The 19,236-nt window shown below is 53.4% G+C and overlaps 6 protein-coding genes across 7 annotated transcripts; all 6 read right to left on the reverse strand.

Moving 5' to 3' along the window:
- Positions 1–622: 622 nt before the first annotated feature.
- Positions 623–850, reverse strand: ABB37_09962 (hypothetical protein; the record flags this gene model as incomplete). The annotated part of the gene is made up of 1 exon (XM_015809642.1): positions 623–850. The coding sequence occupies one exon, from the start codon at positions 848–850 to the stop codon at positions 623–625; it is 228 nt and encodes a 75-aa protein (XP_015651682.1).
- A 3,355-nt stretch (positions 851–4,205) lies between these two features.
- On the reverse strand, positions 4,206–4,583 carry ABB37_09963 (histone H4; the record flags this gene model as incomplete). Its single annotated transcript, XM_015809643.1, has 1 exon — positions 4,206–4,583. Exon 1 carries the CDS (start codon positions 4,506–4,508, stop codon positions 4,206–4,208), a length of 303 nt encoding a protein of 100 aa, XP_015651683.1. The 5' UTR covers positions 4,509–4,583.
- Positions 4,584–5,485: 902 nt separating this feature from the next.
- On the reverse strand, positions 5,486–7,376 carry ABB37_09964 (hypothetical protein; the record flags this gene model as incomplete). The annotated part of the gene is made up of 1 exon (XM_015809644.1): positions 5,486–7,376. Exon 1 carries the CDS (start codon positions 7,082–7,084, stop codon positions 5,486–5,488), a length of 1,599 nt encoding a protein of 532 aa, XP_015651684.1. The 5' UTR covers positions 7,085–7,376.
- Positions 7,377–10,138: 2,762 nt separating this feature from the next.
- ABB37_09965 (hypothetical protein) lies at positions 10,139–12,226 on the reverse strand (the record flags this gene model as incomplete). The annotated part of the gene is made up of 1 exon (XM_015809645.1): positions 10,139–12,226. The coding sequence occupies one exon, from the start codon at positions 12,224–12,226 to the stop codon at positions 10,139–10,141; it is 2,088 nt and encodes a 695-aa protein (XP_015651685.1).
- A 1,130-nt stretch (positions 12,227–13,356) lies between these two features.
- Positions 13,357–14,235, reverse strand: ABB37_09966 (putative mitochondrial hypothetical protein; the record flags this gene model as incomplete). The annotated part of the gene is made up of 1 exon (XM_015809646.1): positions 13,357–14,235. The coding sequence occupies one exon, from the start codon at positions 14,233–14,235 to the stop codon at positions 13,357–13,359; it is 879 nt and encodes a 292-aa protein (XP_015651686.1).
- Positions 14,236–14,710: 475 nt separating this feature from the next.
- On the reverse strand, positions 14,711–15,780 carry ABB37_09967 (hypothetical protein; the record flags this gene model as incomplete). 2 transcript variants are annotated; one of them, XM_015809648.1, is made up of 1 exon in its annotated part: positions 14,711–15,780. In XM_015809648.1, exon 1 carries the CDS (start codon positions 15,551–15,553, stop codon positions 14,711–14,713), a length of 843 nt encoding a protein of 280 aa, XP_015651688.1. In that variant the 5' UTR covers positions 15,554–15,780. The 2 variants fall into 2 exon arrangements, with proteins under 2 accessions (XP_015651688.1, XP_015651687.1); XM_015809647.1 differs by having other exon boundaries at positions 14,711–15,613.
- Between the last annotated feature and the right edge of the window lie 3,456 nt (positions 15,781–19,236).

Raw genomic sequence — 19,236 nt, forward strand, 5'->3', positions numbered from 1 at the left:
AACCCTAACCCTAACCCTAACCCTAACCCTAACCCTAACCCCGCCCTTTCCTACACCACGGCAGTCCCAACACCAACGCACACAGCACAAGACGGCAGGTTGTGCACGCCACACCTCCATGTACATACGCTATGTTGCCCCCTCCGTCTCTTACAGCCCCACACACTCAGAGGCAGAGAGCCCTCTATAGCACGCTCACCCCACAGCACACCCGTCCAGTCATACACCACACGCAGCCACTCACCGGCAGGCCACACACACGCACCAGACGGAGCAGTATCAGCGTCCCCCGCACGGTGCACAGCGGCAGATTCCCCAGTTTGGGCCGCACTCACAGCACTCCCAGAGCGGCTACCCCTAAGCCGTGGGAATCGCCATCGTCACACGTCTCCAGCAAGGGGACAGCCCACAGATGGACCACTACCCCCCTGTACACGTTGCTCGCCTGCCTGTTCGCTCAGTAAAGGGTCCGGCTCTCATGCCGTGCAGAGGGCCGTGTTGTGTTCGGCGTGGCCAGGCCCTCGAGTCGACCACCACCACATATGGCACAGACATCGCCGCAACTGTCGCAGCCCTCGTCATGACATGCCTCTCTGTCGCGCTGGTGCTCTGTTCACCTCCGCTATCGTGGTGGCGTCCGCCTGCCTCTCAACAAACTTCCGACAAGAGTTAGCTCCCTTTCGTACCCTTTCTTCACCCCTGCTCGTCTCCTCTGGCTGTTGCCGTGCGAGCGTTGAGGAAGCGGTGGGCTCACCACGTCCGAGCTGGCGCGGTGTGCGGAGTGTTGAGCACGTGACATTGCGACACTCCGCCGTTCAGCAGGAAGCCACCGTTGCTGCTGCAGTCGCATCTTCTTGGTGGGCAGCTGCCGCACGTTCTTTGGCCCCTCGGCACGGTGGAATGGTGCTGCAGCGGTAGACAGCGTCGCGTCCGGCACCTGAAGAGCCCGCCACACACCACCACGCCCACGCCCTCTGCCTCTTCCACGGCGCCGGTGCTATTTCCTCGCAGAAGGAGCTCTTGCGCGAGATGCAGTGGTTTATCAGCGCTCCGGCGACGCAACACTCCACGACAATGCTTGAAAGATAGAGGACGCCTTGACGGTGCACCTGCTCAGCGGGAGCCACTTGGAGTTCTCAGCAATCAGAATCATTGTCGTGACTGCTTTAATTTCTCTTGTTTTCGCGCCTTTATCTCAAATTCTTCTCCCTCTTTCCACTCCGTTTTCTCAGTCGCATCTTCTTTCCTTTTACAGCTATATTTAGTCGTTCTTCTCTTGTGTGGTCCCGTAAATCTTGTTTTTCTTCCGCTTCCCTCCTCTTTGAGCGCAAATGCCTGCCGTCAATTATCGTCACCTCCTTCTCTCTCCGTATCAAACACCTCACTTCAGATGTGTATTTTTCTTCTTAAGATTTCAAGTCTCGGAAGATCAACCGTTCCGACATTCTCTATTGCTACAGGGAAGAGGACTGGCAACGTTGCAACAGATGGTTCTTCTTTCAGCCAATCAAGTGTTATGTATTACAAAGCGGATCATAAAGACGGCAAAAAAGGCCCCTGGGTCCCCTTGAATCCACACCTACATGCTGGCCAAAGAAGGACCGTACACCACCCTCTTCCTCTTGCTCTGTTCTTCAGAGAATGTAAAGCAGCGCTGAGAGTGCGGCAGTGACAATCCACTACCAAGTAATATAGAAAGGAAAGAGCTGTGATACAACGGCGACGCTGCACTCGGCATGCTCGAGTCACTTCTGTCTGGTTTCCACCGCTTTCTAACGCAAAGCACATCAATGCGCAGGAGTCCGCTTTTCTTTTCATCTACTATCCCCTTTTGTGGCACCACACTTTCCCCGCTAGGCAGCTCTCAGCAACTGGGACTATAATAACTCACAGTACCAGGAGAGCAGAGTTGCTCGATGATCGTATGGCTCTAATCCGTTGCCTGCTAACGCGGCAAAGAAAGGACAGCGTTACCGTTGTAGGTGACAACTACGGCGCATCTGTGGGTTCAAAGCGCTGCCTCACTTCATTCCTTTTCGACGAAGCACCCGCCTCGGTGGAAGCACCTGGGAACACAAAGTGTTCAGCTTTAATGCCGTCTAAGAGACAATACCGTGCGCTACGTCCTTCACCTGCGATCTCAGCACTCTTGAAGGTAGTTTTTGCTGTAAGGGCGACATGCACGTAAGGCAAGACGAAAAGAGGCCAAGATTGGACGAGAGAAGAGTGGGGAGACAACAGTGCAGAAAGCAGAATGACGTGAAAGATGACATTACCAGGAATTCCACAGCACCAACCTCTGTCCCTTACACGCACGAGCATTGCAAATGGGAAGTTACCACACGACACCGTTTGCTTGTAATAGGATCTTGCTGCGGTGTATTCGTACTTGTGAGAGTACGTCGTGTGACCTTATTCCGCCTTTCAACACTCCAAGACTTTCTGTGCATTTTGTTTTTTGGATTCATGTCAAAAACTTTATTAATCAAAAACAAACGTATTATGCTGACAATCAGAGGAGCATCCATGTTTACAAAAAAAAACCGAAGCTTCGTTTTTGCGTCCGTACCAGCACGGCGATGAGATAAGCCTGCTCAACTACACAAACGCTTACATCGCTTTACCCGCAAAGCGCCGGCAAGGTGAACAACGGAAAGAAAGTTTTGAGAAATGCCTGCACTTATAGAAGGCAGAAATACAGCATACGGTACAGCAAGGAGAAAACAAAAGGAAGACGATCTATGTTCGACTCCACAGTAGGGCACGGGATGCATTGCAGTTTATCGATTATCTTAAAAAGCGTAACAAGTAATAGTGGAACATGAAGAAGGAATCAAAAAGTGGACGTAGGTAGCCGTTAGAGAAAGAAACCCGTTAAAAACAAAGAGCTTTCCACAGTAGGTATGTGCTTTTGTTTGTAACAGTCACAACGAAACCAGGGGAAATGAAGCGCATTAGATGTCTACATCAGAGGATCACGCGGGCTCACCTTTGAGTTGGCGACCAGCACGGCGAAGAAAGACAGCAAGGCAACTGCTCGGACGCAGGGTATGGTGCACAGGCCGGCAGACGGCACACGTTTGGGATCCCAATCGGCGCACAGAATATGTATCACGATGGTCTACACACAGAAAACAAAGAGCAGAAAAACGGCAGCGCAGAGGCAGACAAAGGCGCGATTTGTCGGGTTGCGAATGAGGAAACGATGTGTTTTGTGGTTGAGCACAAGACCAAAGCACGCCGTCATGGCAATCAAACAGAGGCCACTCTCCGCGGCGGTGATGGCGTAGAAGATAACATACACCCCGCCGACAAGCCAGGTGTCATTGTCAGCTGACTCATCTTTCGTTTCGCGGCTGATCACAACGGCGGCAACGACGATGGATCCAAGAGAGAGGAGGGCAGCGATGGCGGTGAGCGCGAGCGAAGCGATCACGTACCCGCTATGGGGCACAGGGTGTTCCTGAGGTAACGATTAATATGGAAATGGAGCGCTCAAAGGATTGTCGTTGTCAATCTGTGAGCTGAGGACCGTGCCCGAGAGAACTGCCGCGGTTTTGTCAATTTCTGTCGGTGGTGTTTTCGTTGAGAGCTTCATCGATGTGGTGTTTGAGCACCGTGAGCTCGCGTCAACATCAATACTCTTCTCTTTTGCGAGCATCGTAAGTGGCGGGAAATGGTTAAGCGAACAAAACAGTACGTGTTTATCTGTCTGTAGGTCAGCGTGCTTATGTGATTGCCGGTGCGACACTTTGATGAACGTCTTGCAGAATTACAATTGATAAAGGGGTCAGGATAAAATGCGGAAGCGCGTGCACAAAAAAAAAGGCAAAGAAGGGAGATAGAGAAGGCGGAAGAGGGACAGCGGTGCAGCGCCTCCACGGGAGGGGGGCAGTGCTTTATGCAACAAGTGATCGCACAGTTGTTGTGGTACCGATCGCACCTTGCAGAAGAAAATGGCGCTGTCCTTTTTTCTCTTTTACACTGTGCAGTACCAACAGTACTTTATCCGCACTCTCGGTCACGCCACTTCGATATAACACGCTTTGGGGCTTTGCTTTTTCTCTCTCTCTCTATCGTCTCTCCTCAGGGTAGAAGGTCAGGAAGGCAGTGGAAACAAGGAAAAAAATGAAGGGGAAAAAGAAGAATCTATAGGGGATGTGCTGGGCAGCAGGGTGCGTGCCACGCTTGACGACAGGCTCCGTTTACGCGTAGCCGTACAGGATGTGGCCGCGCTTGCGCAGCGCGTTCACGACGTCCGACGCCGTCACCGTCTTCTTGCGTGCATACTCGGTGTACGCGGTGCTGGAGCGCACGACGTCCTCGACGTAGGCCTTCAGCACGCGGCGCACCTCCTCGTAGATCTCACTCGAGATGCGCTTCACGCCACCACGGCGGGCCATACGGCGGATGGAGCCGCGGGTGATGCCGCGGATGTTGTCGCGGAGCACCTTCTTCTGGCGCTTCTGGCTGCCCTTGGCATCAGCGAAACGCTTTCCCTTGGCCATCTTGATAGAACTGTTAGGGTGTAGAAAGTAGTTTTCGTGGGGAAAGGAGAGGCAGGAACGCGGTAGAGGGCGATCTGAGCGTCATCGAGAGGGATACGGAGCAGCGAAAAGCGTCACATAACGTTGCACACGCAAATGGGGTTGTGTTGGGGAGAGGAGAGAAGGGATGTTAGATGAAAATGAATCAGAGTGAGAAGTCGCGCATATATTGTGGCTTCTTTCAGGCAGTTGAGAAGGCTCGCTTAGTCAAGTTGAGGGTTTGACACTTCATAAATTTTTCTTCTTTGAAGAAGGTACAATCGGCCACAAGGCCTCCAGCGCTTGTTGGTTTTCACATCCCTCTTTTGCGCTTCCGTTTTCCCCATCGCGATACGCACTAACGCAGTGTTTTCTGAGCCTCTCCGGCTCATTTTCGCGTAGAACAGTAAAACGTCGCAAATACGTACTCGACGGCGAAAGGAGAAGGTACGGGGAAGAACTAACGCACAAAGCAGTAAAGGCAGTAAAAAGGAGACAAAAGAAGTAGCTGGAAGTCTTGCAAAAGAACAACAGGAAGCGAGAAAGCAGAAGCAGAACAGAGTCAGTAAATATTTGTATTGCCAATTGAATGCGGCGATGTTTACTAGAGAGAAGATTTGTTGTGGTGTGTGGTAACTGGTGTCAGGGCTGCACTTTATACATAACGAGTCGTGCAATCCTGGAAATTCACTTGCCCAATAACACGAGAAAAGAGAAAGAAAATGGCAAGAGGAGACGTTTTCGTTTGTGCGTAGCGCCTGCTCCGCACTCATGTTCACAAAAACAAAGGCATCTCACACTCATTCCCTTGTTTACAACATGAATGATAGTACAGCAGAAAAGGAAAAGCGCGCTTTGGGAATTCGCAGAAGAATTAAAAACCAGACGTATGAACAGGCAAAACCAAAGCGAAAACGTGCGGCTGCGAAACAAGACGAAAACCATTTTTCAAGAGTAGGTCAGAAAGAAGAAACTAAGAAGAGCTGATGGTTGAGTTGCACCCCTCGCTCGCGCAATGCGGCGCACTCAGCCTCGCAGCACCCACTCGAAAAGCGTGTCCCGCCAATCCCGAGATATCGCAGGTGGGCGCATGACGTGAGTGGGGAGAGAGACGTGACAGCGATGCAAATGTGAAGATGAAGCTTGGCCAGCTGGCCGCACTGCGCAACAGCCTGCAGCGAAGTGTCATTGAAGGCGGTGTCGCATACACCTATCTCCTCTACCAGCTGCAGGCGCCGCAGCGGCGTAAAGTCGCGGAGAACGCGGCAGCCGTTGAGGAGAAACGTGCGCAGCGGCATCATCGGCGTGCAGAGCGCGTTAAGACACGCATCCGCAATAAGGCAGCCGGACAGGCAGAGGTGCTCGAGGTGCGTCAACTGCGACAACGGAGAGAACTTCGAGATGGAAGCGCAGCCGCTTAAGGTAACACGACGCAACTTGGTGCACTGCGCGATGGCCACCACCCCGGCGTCGTCCACCCACGTGTCGCGTGCGTCGAGGTCGCACAGGTCCCGCAGGAAGGCGAGAGGCCCAAAGACGTCGAGGAGACGGCACGATTCGATGTGCAGCTCCGCCAACTCCGGCAGCACGCACACCCGCTCGAGGTCGGAGTTGCGGAAGGCGGTGTGTCCGACGTGCAGACAGCTGAGTTGGTTCAGTTCTTCCAAAGGGGCAAAGTTGCCGAGGGCGTCGCAGTGGTTGAGAGCGAACGACGACAGCCGTTGACAGCACTTGCACAGGTGTCGCAGCTCGTGGTCGCGGAGGTGGGTGTGAGAGAGGTCGAGGCATGAAAGTTGAGTGAGGGCCCCTAATGGAGCAAAGTCATCGATGCCGAGGCAACCGCGCAGCTTCAGCGAGCGCACGCGGCAGCAGCCCGCAATCGCCTCCATCACCGCAACGTTGACGCCCGTCCCGCTCAGGTCGACCTCCTCAAGGTGGTGTAAATCCTTCAAAGGCAGCTGCTGCACCACGTAGTAGTCCCCCACCACAAGCTTGCGCAGGTTGCGGAAAACAGCATGGAGGTCGTCGGTCATGTTTACCGGCAGCGGCCGCGACGACTGCGACACCGTCGTGTGCTTCATCAGCAGCTCCCGCAGTCCCACCAGCTGCGAAATTGCCCGAAGACTAGAGATCTGGTTGCACATGTCGCACCGCGTGTTCAGGTTGAGACTCGTCACCGTCGCCGCACACAGTGGCACGCGCGCAACGACGTCTACTGGCGACTCCACGGAACTGTCGAGGCAGAAGTGGACGCTGCGGAGCGGAAACGGCCGGCGCCCGGCTGCGCTGCTCGGCCGCGTCAGCCACCACACCATGCGTTCGAACTGCTGCATATCGCCAATGGCGGCCACACGCTCCCCGTCTCGTGGGTCGAGGCCGAACATCACCCGCCCGGGTAGCAGCTCGGCGCTCCGGTGCGGAAACTCCGCAAAGGCAGTCATTTCTGCTGACTCTCGCGTGGCGGGGGAGGCAGCGGTGAGGGCTAGCGGAGTCGAAGTCGGATCATAAAAGGATGTGATGGCCGTAAGGGCGTCAAACGACAACGTGGAGGAAAACATCTCGGAAGAAAATGCGCGTCTACCTAGCTCAAAGAAGGAAAGTAGTTGTGATGGTATGTGAAAAAGAGGAAAAGAGGAAACGAAAACACTGAACAAGACGAAGACAGCAGAGACTGCTGGAACACGCTTGCGGTAGGCACGAGCAGCGGCTTACACGGCAGGAAATGAAGTAAAAGGGAAAGGAACGGGTATAGTAAGCGCGATGGCGTTGGGATTTCTAAATCTCACTTTACGTTTGGTAGTTTTCGTGTCCATGCATGACCAAGCGTGCGTTAAAAGAAAAAAGGGGATCTATGTACAGCGGGTTAGGTAGGGGAACAGAATGAGCCGAGTAAGTCGCTCACCGTTGTTGGGGATGAACATCCGAAGAGCGGGTAGGGGCGAGAGTCATGGAGAGTGGGGTGCGAAGAAATAACTTATTGGAAGAGACGTGTGCCTGCGTTTGCCCAGCAAAAACCACTCACACAGCTAATGGATGAAAAAACAGTTACAGCGTACATGAGCGCACCACACGGTCGTTTCATTGCCACCGACTGAAAAATCACCTTACGTACTTACCTCGCACATGCGAAGAACACCAAAAAGTCCATTTCACCTCTTAAAGCGTGGAAGAACAGTAGGCACTGTAGTTTGCATTCCCGTGGACAAACGCACGCATAAAGGCGAGGACGCAGTTCGCTTTCCTTACCTTTTTCCCCACTGCGCTCAAGACATCCTCTCGTTTGAAACGGATGTCGGACTCTGTGCTGTGGACGCTCACATCAAATACGGATGCTATTATTTTGATTTCTCAATTTGCATTACAATTGAAATCGCCTCATTTAAAAAGATATGGCACAACTACAACATCGCATGAAGTACAACTGAAACAACGCAAGCGCCACGGCTGATGGAGAAGGACGTGCTTAACAATGATAAAGAGAAAAAAGACGAGAATCATTATACCCCTCCCTCCATGCTCAGGCAACAATCGCGGCCCCCAGGAAATCCTCCGTCAACGCTGACACGCACGCAAACAAATCAATAGAAATGAAAAGTAGATTCGTCCGCCCGCGAACGAGAAAAAAAAAAGGCAAGTACGCCGGGAGGGTTTTCCTCCGAACACAGTAAAGCCTGTAGGCCGCTCACAGCACTATTTGAGGACTTTCGGCAAAAGCAAAAAAAGGAAAGGAAAGGGGGGACGAAAATACTCAGGAAACTCACACAACAAGTGCAACCCGTGCCCTTCATATACGATGTATGAATGTCCGTGTGCGTGTACGTTTGTGTGGGCGTGAACCACGAGTCTCGCCAATCTTTTTTTTTAAGCTGTATCTAGCCCTTGGAAACAACGCCCGTCAACGGACAGAGGAGAAAGAACAGAAGGAAAAGAAACATGGCCGAAGCGAAGAAACCTGATATCTCTCCACGTGCAATTCCGCTTTTGTTGTTAGGTAGAAATAGGAGTGATTTCGAAGCGCTCACCGACGACGCATTGAAACAAGAAAAATAGGAAAACGGCAGTAAGAAAGCAAGTACTCTCGGTTTTAATGAAAAACAGAAGCACAGAGAAAAAAAAAGGGAGAGACGCGCCACGGGAAGCATACCTGGCGAAAAGGAAGAAAAAGGCAAAGAGACTTGTAGTCTTATCGAGCCGTGTGCGCCGCCGCTGCACGCGTACTTTTGAGCTCACTACCATTCGTCCCTTCTCCCACGTGGGGTGCTACTCTTTATTCTACGAACTAAGTTTGTACCTCTGCTATCGCAACCATCTTTCGATAAAGCTCCTTCTCCTTCTCCTCATTTAGAAGAATCTTACGTCTAAACAAAAGGCTTAAATTGTCCCTACTTTTTATGTTTGGCAGGTAGTAATGCTCATACATACATACATATACGATGAAACGAAAGGAGGAAACAATTGTGTTTGGAAAAGGAATACTATGGGGTAGCCTCTGCACAAGGAAAATGGTTGAATCAGGCAGCAAAAAGAAGCGTATGCGGGCAGCTGCTTTCTGTGGCGTTTTCTTCTGTCTCGTATCGTAGCAGCAGTAGTAATACGTCGAACAAAAATATGCAGTGGCTTGCCGTGCGACGCCGCAGAACGCTGCGAAGGTGTGAATTTTAAAATGCATGACATCGCGCATGCGGCTGATCACTTTTTCTTCCATTTTATTTTTCTCTGGCACAGCCACCGAGTCGTGATGCCTGTTGTATCATGCAATTTGGCTTTCATCGCGTTTTGCGTCTTTCCTACTTTGGCACGGAGAATCCGAAGCAGTTGCCTCAAAAGCGCTTCAAGACGCGCAGCACTCACTCCGCCTTCTCTGTTGAGCTTGAAGGCAGAAAAGTGCCTTCGACAGATGTGCTCCGCCGTCGCAGAGCGCGCGCTACATCGAAGTGCCAGTAGGAAAGGGAAAGTGTGTGCCTCTGCGCTTCACACCACGGTGAGGCTTGGGTGCGCTTGTTTGGCAACGCACGCACCGCTGCACACATCAATGGACAGCGAAAACAAATAACCAAGAAAGGACATTCAAAACAGGACAATGATAAAACGAAGACGCTCCCGGGTAGACGCGATCAACGCAGCCGGCGAGGCGCATTTGCAGTCGCATAACCGAAGAGTCTCTGACAGGGTACCCCTTTCGAGCCGCTTTCCGCGTCGCAACGGTAAAATACTGGGTGTGTGGAGAGATGCCGGAAAGGCCTGCTAGCGCGATGATAAATAACAGCAATAAAAGGCGCAAGCGGGAAAAACAGATCGACGAGCGACAACGCAACAGCTGAAGATACAAAGAGGACCTCAAATGGAGAGCCACCAGAAGAGCGGCGAATAGAAAGGAAAAGAGCCTTCACGGATAAAAACAGCGAGACTCCCTCCCAGAACAGAAACGCCAGAGCAGTTGTTCTTCTCGGCGAGTACGGAAAGCTCGAGGAAAAGAGAAAGGTGTTTGTTTTGCGTTCAACACGGCCAAAATTGACTGTTACTCTGTCTTCACTTTGGCTTCAAGCGCACAGATGGGGAAGCGAAGAGGCCGGCGCGAAGAGATGGCTAAATGCCAGGGGCGACCTTCGTGCCTAGTTGCGCTTCACGGACCAGAGCTTCAGTTTGTCGTCCAGCGAGGATGTCAACAGCTTGTCGCCCTTGATGTCCATGTGGTACACGGTGCTGAGGTGGCCAGTGATGGTTTCTACGTGCTCCGCATCCTGGGTGCGCCACACCATAACGCTCCAGTCACGCGCGCACGAGAAGATGTACTTGTCGTCCTCAGAAAAGAGGGCGTGGTGCACGGAAGTCTTGTGGCCCTCCATCGAGCGCAGACGCGTGCCGGTCTCCACGCTCCACAGCATCAGCTCGTAGTCCATGCTGCCACTCACGATGAGTTTGTCGCTGTGTGAGAAGGCCACCGTCCACACAGTGCCGATGTGGCCTACGAGCGACTTCACCTCCTTACCAGCCGCCCAGTCCCAGATCTTGATTATGCGATCGTCGCTACCGGACACGACGTACTTGCCGTTGTCGCTGTTGCTGAAGGCGCAGGAAAACACAGCCAACGTGTGGCCCTTCAGCGTGACAAGCTTGGACTGCGTGTCCGCGTTCCACACACGCACGGTGTGGTCGCACGACGCACTAGCGATGTACTCGCCGCTGGGGTTGTACTTCACACAGTACACCTTGTCCTCGTGTCCTTTCAGCGTCGCAATCTTGCTGAACGACGACGTGTTCCACAGCTTGATCGTGCGGTCGTCGGACGAGGAGACGACGCGGTTGCCCTTCGGCGAGAAATCGCACGACAGCACGAAGCCGTTGTGGCCGCCTTTCATCACCGTGCAGCTGCCGGTGCGCACGTTCCACACGCGGACAGAGCGGTCGCGGCTCGCCGTGACGAATAGGTCGCCCTTCGGTGCAAAGGCGCAGCAGTAGACAGCCAGGGAGTGGCCGGAATACGTGCGATCTTCCGTGACGGTGAGCTCGCCGTTCGAGTAGGGCTTTGCCTTCGTCGTGATCACCTGCGAACCGACGGCGCTCACGCTCTGCTGCTGGTTTTCCGTGATCTGGTCGTCAATCTCCTTCGCGCGGGTGTCTGGGTTGGAGCAGATAAGGCGCAGCTTCTTCGGATCACCGTTCACGACCATCTCAAGGTACATAGCCAGCACGTCATCGTCATCCAGCTCGATCACGTCGTCGCCCTCGTAGAAGGACAGCACCATCTTGCGACCGAACTTCTTTTCTACCACCGCGAGGAACTCCTCAAACGTCATTGAGGCCGTCGCGTAGATCAGCTTCGTGCCGCTCGTGTTGTTCTCCTCCTGCAGGTACACAGCGATCTTGCCGGACGTGCGCGCCGTCAGCACCTCCGCCTTGTGGTCCTCGGCCTCGCGACGCGGCTTCGGCTCCTCGCGCAGCAGCGCAGCCACATCCGTCGTCGGCCCCTCCAGCACCTGCCGAATGAAATCGTTCAGATCGTCGCGCTGCTTCACTGACATGCCGGCCAGCTCGTCGATGGCGTCGTAGGTGTTGCTCTCTTGGACGGAGGGCGAGGAGGCGGAGGCGGAGGCGGACGCGGGTGACGGCGCCTTCGGCGACGACGTCGAGGTGGCGATCTCGGCCGTGCTGTTGGCGTCCTTGTGGTGCTTGCTCTTCTTATTCTTCATGGCCTGGACCATCTCCCAAATCTCCTCCTCCGTGGCGGAGTCCTCTGTCAGGTTCGCACGGTACGTCTCCACCGCCATCTCCGGTGTCACGTCCTTCTGCTTCGACAACAGCTGCATCACCGCGTTGCGCTTGCCGCTCGGCAGGCCCTGGTACGAGAACTGCTTGCCCGCGTAGGTCAGTGTGATCTTCTGCGGTTGCTCCTGCTCCCCGGCGCCGGTGTGGGGGTGGGAGGGGGTTGTGGCGGCAGCAGCAGGAGGGGCAGCGCCACCGTTCTTGCCCCGTTTCTTCTCCTCGCGGATCGCCTTTGCCTCGGCGTACATCTCCATCACCTGCTCATCCGTGAAGTTCGACTGCGTTTCGATGTTCTCGCGGAAGGTGGGCAGCACCACGTCCTCGCTCACGCCCATCTTTGCCAGGATGTCAATCAGATCCTTCGGCCGCTTCTCCCGGTGGCCCTCGTAGGTGATGCTCTTCCCCGTAATGCGGAAGTTCAGCTTTTCCTTGGCCATCGTGACGTGCGGTGTGCTGCGGTTCGTCGAAGGAAACAAGAAATGTGGAGGAAAATCACGCAATCCCGCGGTGTCGTTGGCGGCAGCGGTAGGCAACTCTCGAGACACAACTCTGTATAACGCCGACGCGCAGAGACGGGAAATAGATGTTGAAGCACGCGAAGATTCACACGATGGAAATACGCACGAGACACGGAAGAAAAGAGAATGCAAAGGTTTTCTCCTCGACGACACTTCACACCTCAAAGAAATCGCTACACGTGAAACCAAAAACAGACAGCTACAAAATACTTTAAAAAAAAATAAAGAAAGAGGTGGAGGGGACAACTCCAAATTATGTCTCCAGTTTTTCTCTTTTTAATGAAACACAGTAGAAAGAACGCGCGAGAAAGCAAAGTAGAGCACGCGGATGCGTAAAGGATGCAGAGGCAACGGTAAATCTGGCAGAGTAAAGCACAAGGAGGGGGAGTAACGTGAGAGAGTAGCAGGTGACAAGAGGGAGTTACACGTGTTGAACCTATGGTGCAGTGACACTGGTGTTTGGAATAGCAAGCAGACCGACATCATCATGCGTGCACAATGCACAGGAACGAATCGCAGCAGGCGGATTATGCAAATTTAAAAGCAAGTACGTGCAGAGCAGCTGGCTGAAACTACATCAATGTAGATGCAGCTGCACGCATTTCATCTTCGCCTCTTTTTTGATGGACGAAGAAAGCAGGCCGACAAATATCACGTCAATTTTGGCCCGTGGGGGGTTATTCCTTTTCGCTTGTGCGTACGAGATGAAAGAGATTTGGTTGTGGAGACAGAATAGACACGCAACAGACACGTCAGCGCCCCGCCACCGGCGCGGCAGCCATACACACCAACACAGCCAACACACACACACACAACAGAATACACTCTGAAAGCGCGATGAAGATAATACATGAGAGGAGAAGATAACGTGATGTGCCTACGCATGAAGCGTGAAGATAGGAGGTGAGAAAAACCTCTCCATTTACTTGGCATGGTGAGGCAGCTGCACCGTACTCTGCACCTACTCATTCACCGAGTCTTGTATCAGCCAAAGCGCTCCCGTGCAAGGGTCCACAAACGAAAAGTCCTCCTCGCTGTACAATCGCATATCAGCTGGACTCGAACGTGCTATCCGCGCTGATGTCCATCAGTGCTTTCAGCAGCTCCGTGCTCTTAAAAGTATCGCTGTACTGCAGCAGCTCCTGCCGCGTCACCCACGCGTGGTCCTGCGGCTTCGGCTCGAACAAGTCGAACCGCGGCCGCCCGGATAGGTACGTGGCGGAGTAGACAAACAGACGCGTGTTTTCCTCCTCCAACACCACCGTCGCCTGAGGGGCGTTGGACCAGAGGAAGCACTCGAGGCCGTCAGCGTTGTGCGAGGACAGAGCCCGGTCGACCGTCATGCGCAGCGACTCGTCGTCTTTGCGCGCCGTGTGCGGGATTGCCCACTTCCCACTTTCCGCCTCCTGCACAATGAGGTAAAGAAAGTCGTCCATCTTTCGATGGAGAGTGTGGCGCGGCGGGGGGTGGTCGCTGAGGGCCGACGGACTCCACGCGTCCGCCGCCGCCACCCGCTTCTCAGGCGAGTAGCGCTGCAGAATCACCTTCGTGGCGTCTTGATACAACTCTAGACCGAAAAAGTTGCCTCTAATCTGAGATGCATCGGTGCGGTTTAGGACGTCCATCGACTGCCCTCGACTGGCGAAGAACGCGGTGGCGGACTCGGTCGACTCGTGTCGGCTGTACCGCTGGTGCTCTCGCTCGAGCAGGTAGCCCATCTCCACCTCCAGCGGGTGCGGTGTGTGCTTTACGATTTGGTTGCGGTGAATGAGGTAGCCGACGTGGACGCATTGCGAGGGCAGCGGGTCGGCGACGTGCACCTGCGGGAGCACGGGGGTGCGGTGCTGCGCGTGAAAAGCGCGGCGTGGCGTCATCGTGGCCGTGGCGAGAGCCGCAGGGGCCAACTTTCTGGAGCAGAAAAGCCGCATCGTTCACAAATGTGGAGCGGCAGAAGACGGCAGAGGCGCGACACCGTTGCTTCTTTACTGCAGGGTATGTGTGTGTGGGGGGGCGTGTGTGTGTTGCGCCGAATTGGATGCGAGCGAGCGCAATCGGCGGAGGTGGGCGCAGAAAACAGAGTTGGATACGAAAAACTGCAGAGCTGGAAATTGCGCGGGAATGCGCCACCCAGTGAAAGTGAATGTACAGCGAAGATGTGCTTTTTTCAATCACCACCATGAATTTGCTGATGCTTCGAAAAGCCGCGGAAGCACTCGCAAGTTGTTACTTTCAGTCATTGTGACGCCCTCTGACCCCGTACTCGTACTTGGGGAGGTTGCACGTGCGGCTTCCACTCCAATGCAGCCACAAAGAAGCCACTCCGTGAAAGGAGCGCCGATGAACGAGCAAAGCGTGCAGCGATTACAAAGTGGCCTATATATAGTGCGCATGTGAACAAGGCCGTTACGCCGATCTTCTCTCCTCCTCTTCCTCCTCCTTCGTCTCATGAAAAGCCTGTGAGGTGGTATGTGCTGGCGTCGATGCCGGATCGGTGGTAGTCTGGGCCTCCGTCACAGGCGCCTCTAGCTGCTCCACGCGGGACTCCAGTCGCGCCATTCGCTGCCTCACATCGTCGAACGCCGTCGCAACACGCCGCTCGATCATAAAAAGCTGCCGCTGCAGTCCGAGGAGGGACTCCACCACATTTGCACCGCCTGCCCCGGCAGTGTGTCCCAGCGCTTCCCCTGCCACTAAGGGATCGGTGGAAGTAGCCAGGCACGGCGCAGGCACCGCAGCCTCCTTCAACAGCACAAGGCAAGTCATCGCGACGCAGACTTCACTGCGGGGTGTGCGGCCGAACAATTTCAGCCGGTAGACGTGCAGCGGGGGAAAGAGGGCACCACCGCCGCCGTGGCAAAGAAAGTGGGCGTACAGGTTTGTCGATGCATCGGCGAGCTGCGCCTCCTGCGTGAGTAGCGGTGCCGTGGCCGTTGCCTCACCTTTCGTATTGGTTCCTCCTCCGGTTGCTTCGTGGATCTCCAGCACACGGGCATTGGCCACGATGCACAGTGCGAAGACACCGCGGTCACCTACTGTCAGCTCCATCCACGGCGCCGCTGCAGGATTTGTCAAGGTGCTCCGTGTAGGTGAAAGAGGCGTCGTGTGCAGGGCGCTCTGCACCAAGTTTTCTGCCCGCTCCATTCCCTCCTCCTCCAAGCGGAGGCACACCACGCGGTGAGAGAGTCTGTCACCGTCGTCCTCGCCGGACCAGCTGTAAGTGAGGGAAAAGGGGGAGGGCGTCGGCATGGGGTGTGCGCGGGCTTTGTTGCTGCTGCGTCCAAGTGAAGGGTTGTGTGCTCAACGCCCTGTCAGCAGAAGACAGTGTTTTCTCGAGAGAGAGAGAGAGAGAGAGACTGTGGAGAAACCATGAATTGCTCGCGTTTCCCTCATCAAGGAAATGTGTGAGGCGACACGAATCCGCCGAGGCCTCGAAGTAACTCGCTGCCTTGCGTGTTTGCTGCGTTGTCGGGTCCTGAGCAGCGAGCACCGAGTGCGGAAGGAACAGAAAGAAGAGAAGAAAGAGGTGAGCGAGAGTTCTGAAGCGGGTGAAGGAAGCAGTGCGGCGTTGGAGCCATGAACGGCGTGCTTGCATTCTGCGTAAGTTGGAATAAGAGCTCGAGGCCGCTTTCCTTCATTTGAAGAGATGAACGGACGGTATAATTCACGTTCGCATTGGTAGAACAAGGTGCTACGTGGATTGGCACAAGAGCCGTGCCTGAAGGCCGTCCGTTGCATTGCTTCCGCGTAGCCCAAAGAGAAACGTCAGCTGAACGTATCCCTGTTTGGCCGCACAACGCACCGGAATTCAGCCTAAAGGCTGCGTATTTCGAAATACTATTCGCTTCTCTGGGTTCATCGAACCTGACAGGCGGTGGGTTCCGACCCCCGCACGACCGTTAATTCGATACCTGTTGGCGCTTTCCGTCTTGCTTTTGTCGCTTGATGCCCTACGCCCTGAAAGCACGCGTCTCGGCGGAGGTTGTTCATCGGGCAGGCGACACCCCCAAAGGGAGACAAAGAAAAAGAAGCTTTAGAAAAAAAAAGAGTAGAAAAGAAAAAACACGGCTGTCTTGATAATTTCGATGCGCGCCAAAACATGTTCTCATCGGCGCTAAAATATTTACTTCAATAAAAGAAACATGAAGTTCTCCTTCTCTTTTTCTGTTAATTGTGCAGGGAGTTGTCTGTGCCTGTGCGTGTGTGCGTGTACTTCAGTATAACACATCGCAGCATTTACGTCATGTGAACACGATCCAGGAGCCCGCATCAGCACACACATTGCTCCCAGGTCGTCCTCTCATTCTCAAATATATTTTTTTTCCTTCTTCACTCGCCTCGGGTGTACTCTGTCGTGCGCACGTCAATGAGAAGAAAAAAGGACTGTGACGCTTAACGCTATCACCGAGTTCATCTAACGTGAATGGTGACACGCAACCAGGCATGCACACAGAGGTGCATCATATACATAAAGCAAAAGAAGCCGTCTTAAATATTTTACAATTAACACGGAATGTTTACGTTGCTATGCGTTCTCTGGACGATTTTTGGTGGTGACCGCATCCGTCAAAAGACACGTGCTCAACTCTATTATAGACTTCATCTTCCGCATTTGTCAGTGTTGCTTTCACAGGTGCGATACGGCAGCTGTGTTTGGTAAGTTGACAGCAACACAGCATAAAAGGCTAAAGAGTGGTGTGAAGCGGCAAGGTGAAAAAAGCCGGCTGCGCATCCGTAAAGGAAAGACACACCCGCAGGCGTGTGTTTGCGTGCGTGAGGAAATAAAGTTCTGTCGCTCTCCACCGAGAAAGGGTCCCTCATTGAGTGCAGCCTCCACAAGCCATTCGCAGCGGATGTACAGCAGCAACAAACGGAGAAGCACGTGGCGCATTTTGGCGTCGCTCTCATCCCTGCAGTGCTTCCTTCGCCACTTTTCACCGCTGCTGTTTTTCTTCCCTCTCTTTGACACTTTCGCGGCGTCCGGAAGAATGTAAAACGGCGGCTCCCACGCGTGAGAAGGAGCGAGAAAGAAAGCGACGCGCAAACAACAAAACTAGCATCGAGAACATCGGCAAACTGGTAGAAAAAAGCACGTATAAACGAAATAATAAACTAAAAAAAAAACATCGTGTATACCGTTAAATTGGTGCTTTATACAGAGTTTGAAGTAACACACGCGTCGAGTGTCTCCTCTTGCCTACGCATGTTGCTTTTTACGAGCTGTTCCCTCTCCGCCGCCGCTGCAAACAGCCTTGTCCTGCGTAATCAAGACAATAATAAAAAAGTGCGTTACTACAGTTTCTATTTGCTTGTTTTTTGTAGAGAGCGCTTAGGCGTTCTTCGTGTATTACTCGCTTCCTGTGGGATGGTAGGCTCAGGCGGTTTCCTCCGCCTGGTAGCTCGCACTCGGCTCCCGACGGAAAACGGAATGTCTTGCTCTTTACGCGCATCCTGGAAAGATAGAACAAAGCCCACTTGCTTCGGCGGTTGAGAGGGACACAGAAATGACACATAGAAACCTATCTAAAGAGTTTTTTTTTAGGAAAAGACTGTCTTTGAACGCCATGCAGACTCATCCAATCCAAAAGGAAAAGAGAACTGCACAGAACTGGGGGCGGTGCGGAGAACCGGGCACGGCCATAACCCCTCCCTCCGTCCCGTCTCGTCCTTCCTTCGTCAACGCACATTTCTGCCGTTATGTGTGTGTGCGTCGTCTGTGCATGTGAAACCGGTTTCTTACCGTTTCGCATACAGACCACCGCACACGCATACCGTGCTCCTGCGCACGCTTGCCGTCAGGGTTGAGCTGTTTATGCGGTGCCATAGGGTGTCGTCCCCGCGAAGGAAGGAAAATGATCGCTGCAGAGACACCAACACCGTAGCACCAAGAAAGGGATGTCGCAGCCGGACGACCAAGCAAAAGAATATCAATGACCGCAACGCAAAACGGAGCGGCACGTGACGGGGAAACTGCCGGCGCTGGCCATCAAAACAAATAGGGGTGCGAAGAAGAGAGAAGTCGCGGACGTGCAACAAAGCATTGCGTCTCGCAGTGAAACTCGCAGCAGGAAAAGCACGTCGCAACAGAAAACGCAAGTGTGAAACGCGCAGCCCAACACGACCCGGACGCAAGAGACGCAGCGGTGATGACTGAGGAGCAGGAGGAAAGGGAAAAGTGGCGGCGAGGGGAAGAGACGAAAAGAAGCCGAATTAAGCACCGCTGCAATGCAAATCACCTCAAAACGAAAAAAACACTCGAAAGAGAAGAACATCAGAAAAGGAAAAGATTCAACGGATGGAAACTGAAACGAGGAATACTTGAGGCGGCACTTAAACGAAGCCGTTTGTTGATATCCTTGTGGGGAGAGATGTGTGAAAGAAAAAGAGAAAAAAAGAGTTTAGAAAATAAAATAATAATAACATCAATAAATGAACCTCAGCGGACAACCCGACTGTATTACGGTTGAGCTGGTGCCGACTCCATCCACCGTCGCTCAAAGACTGTGTCGTGAGCGGGTGTGTGTGTGTGTGTGTGGTGTTGACATCGGTGCCTGCACATCGACAGCGGTTCTCGTGCACGCAGCAAGAATAAAAGGAAATCTGAAATTGAGCGAAAGAGAAGAACAGTGAAACATTGAAAAAAGAGAAACGATCACGGCGAAAGAGAAACAAAAATATATATACAATGGAAGGGGAAAAATCGAATCAGAACGTTTGGAAAAAGAAAGAAGGAAAAAAAAATGCGGAGGGGGAAACGGTGTAGATCACGTGCGCGGAATGGCGGCGGCGACTCCTCACGGTGCAGCGCATTCTCTCTCCTCGATTTTCAAAATAATCGCTTTTGCTATTTTTGTTGCCGAGACTTCTAATCCTTCGGACGCTGACAATCCCATGTGTTAATTTGACTCTTCTCTCCTGATTTGGCGATGGTC

The sequence above is a fragment of the Leptomonas pyrrhocoris genome (genome assembly GCF_001293395.1).
Source record: "Leptomonas pyrrhocoris isolate H10 chromosome Unknown, whole genome shotgun sequence".
NCBI lineage: Eukaryota > Euglenozoa > Kinetoplastea > Trypanosomatida > Trypanosomatidae > Leptomonas > Leptomonas pyrrhocoris.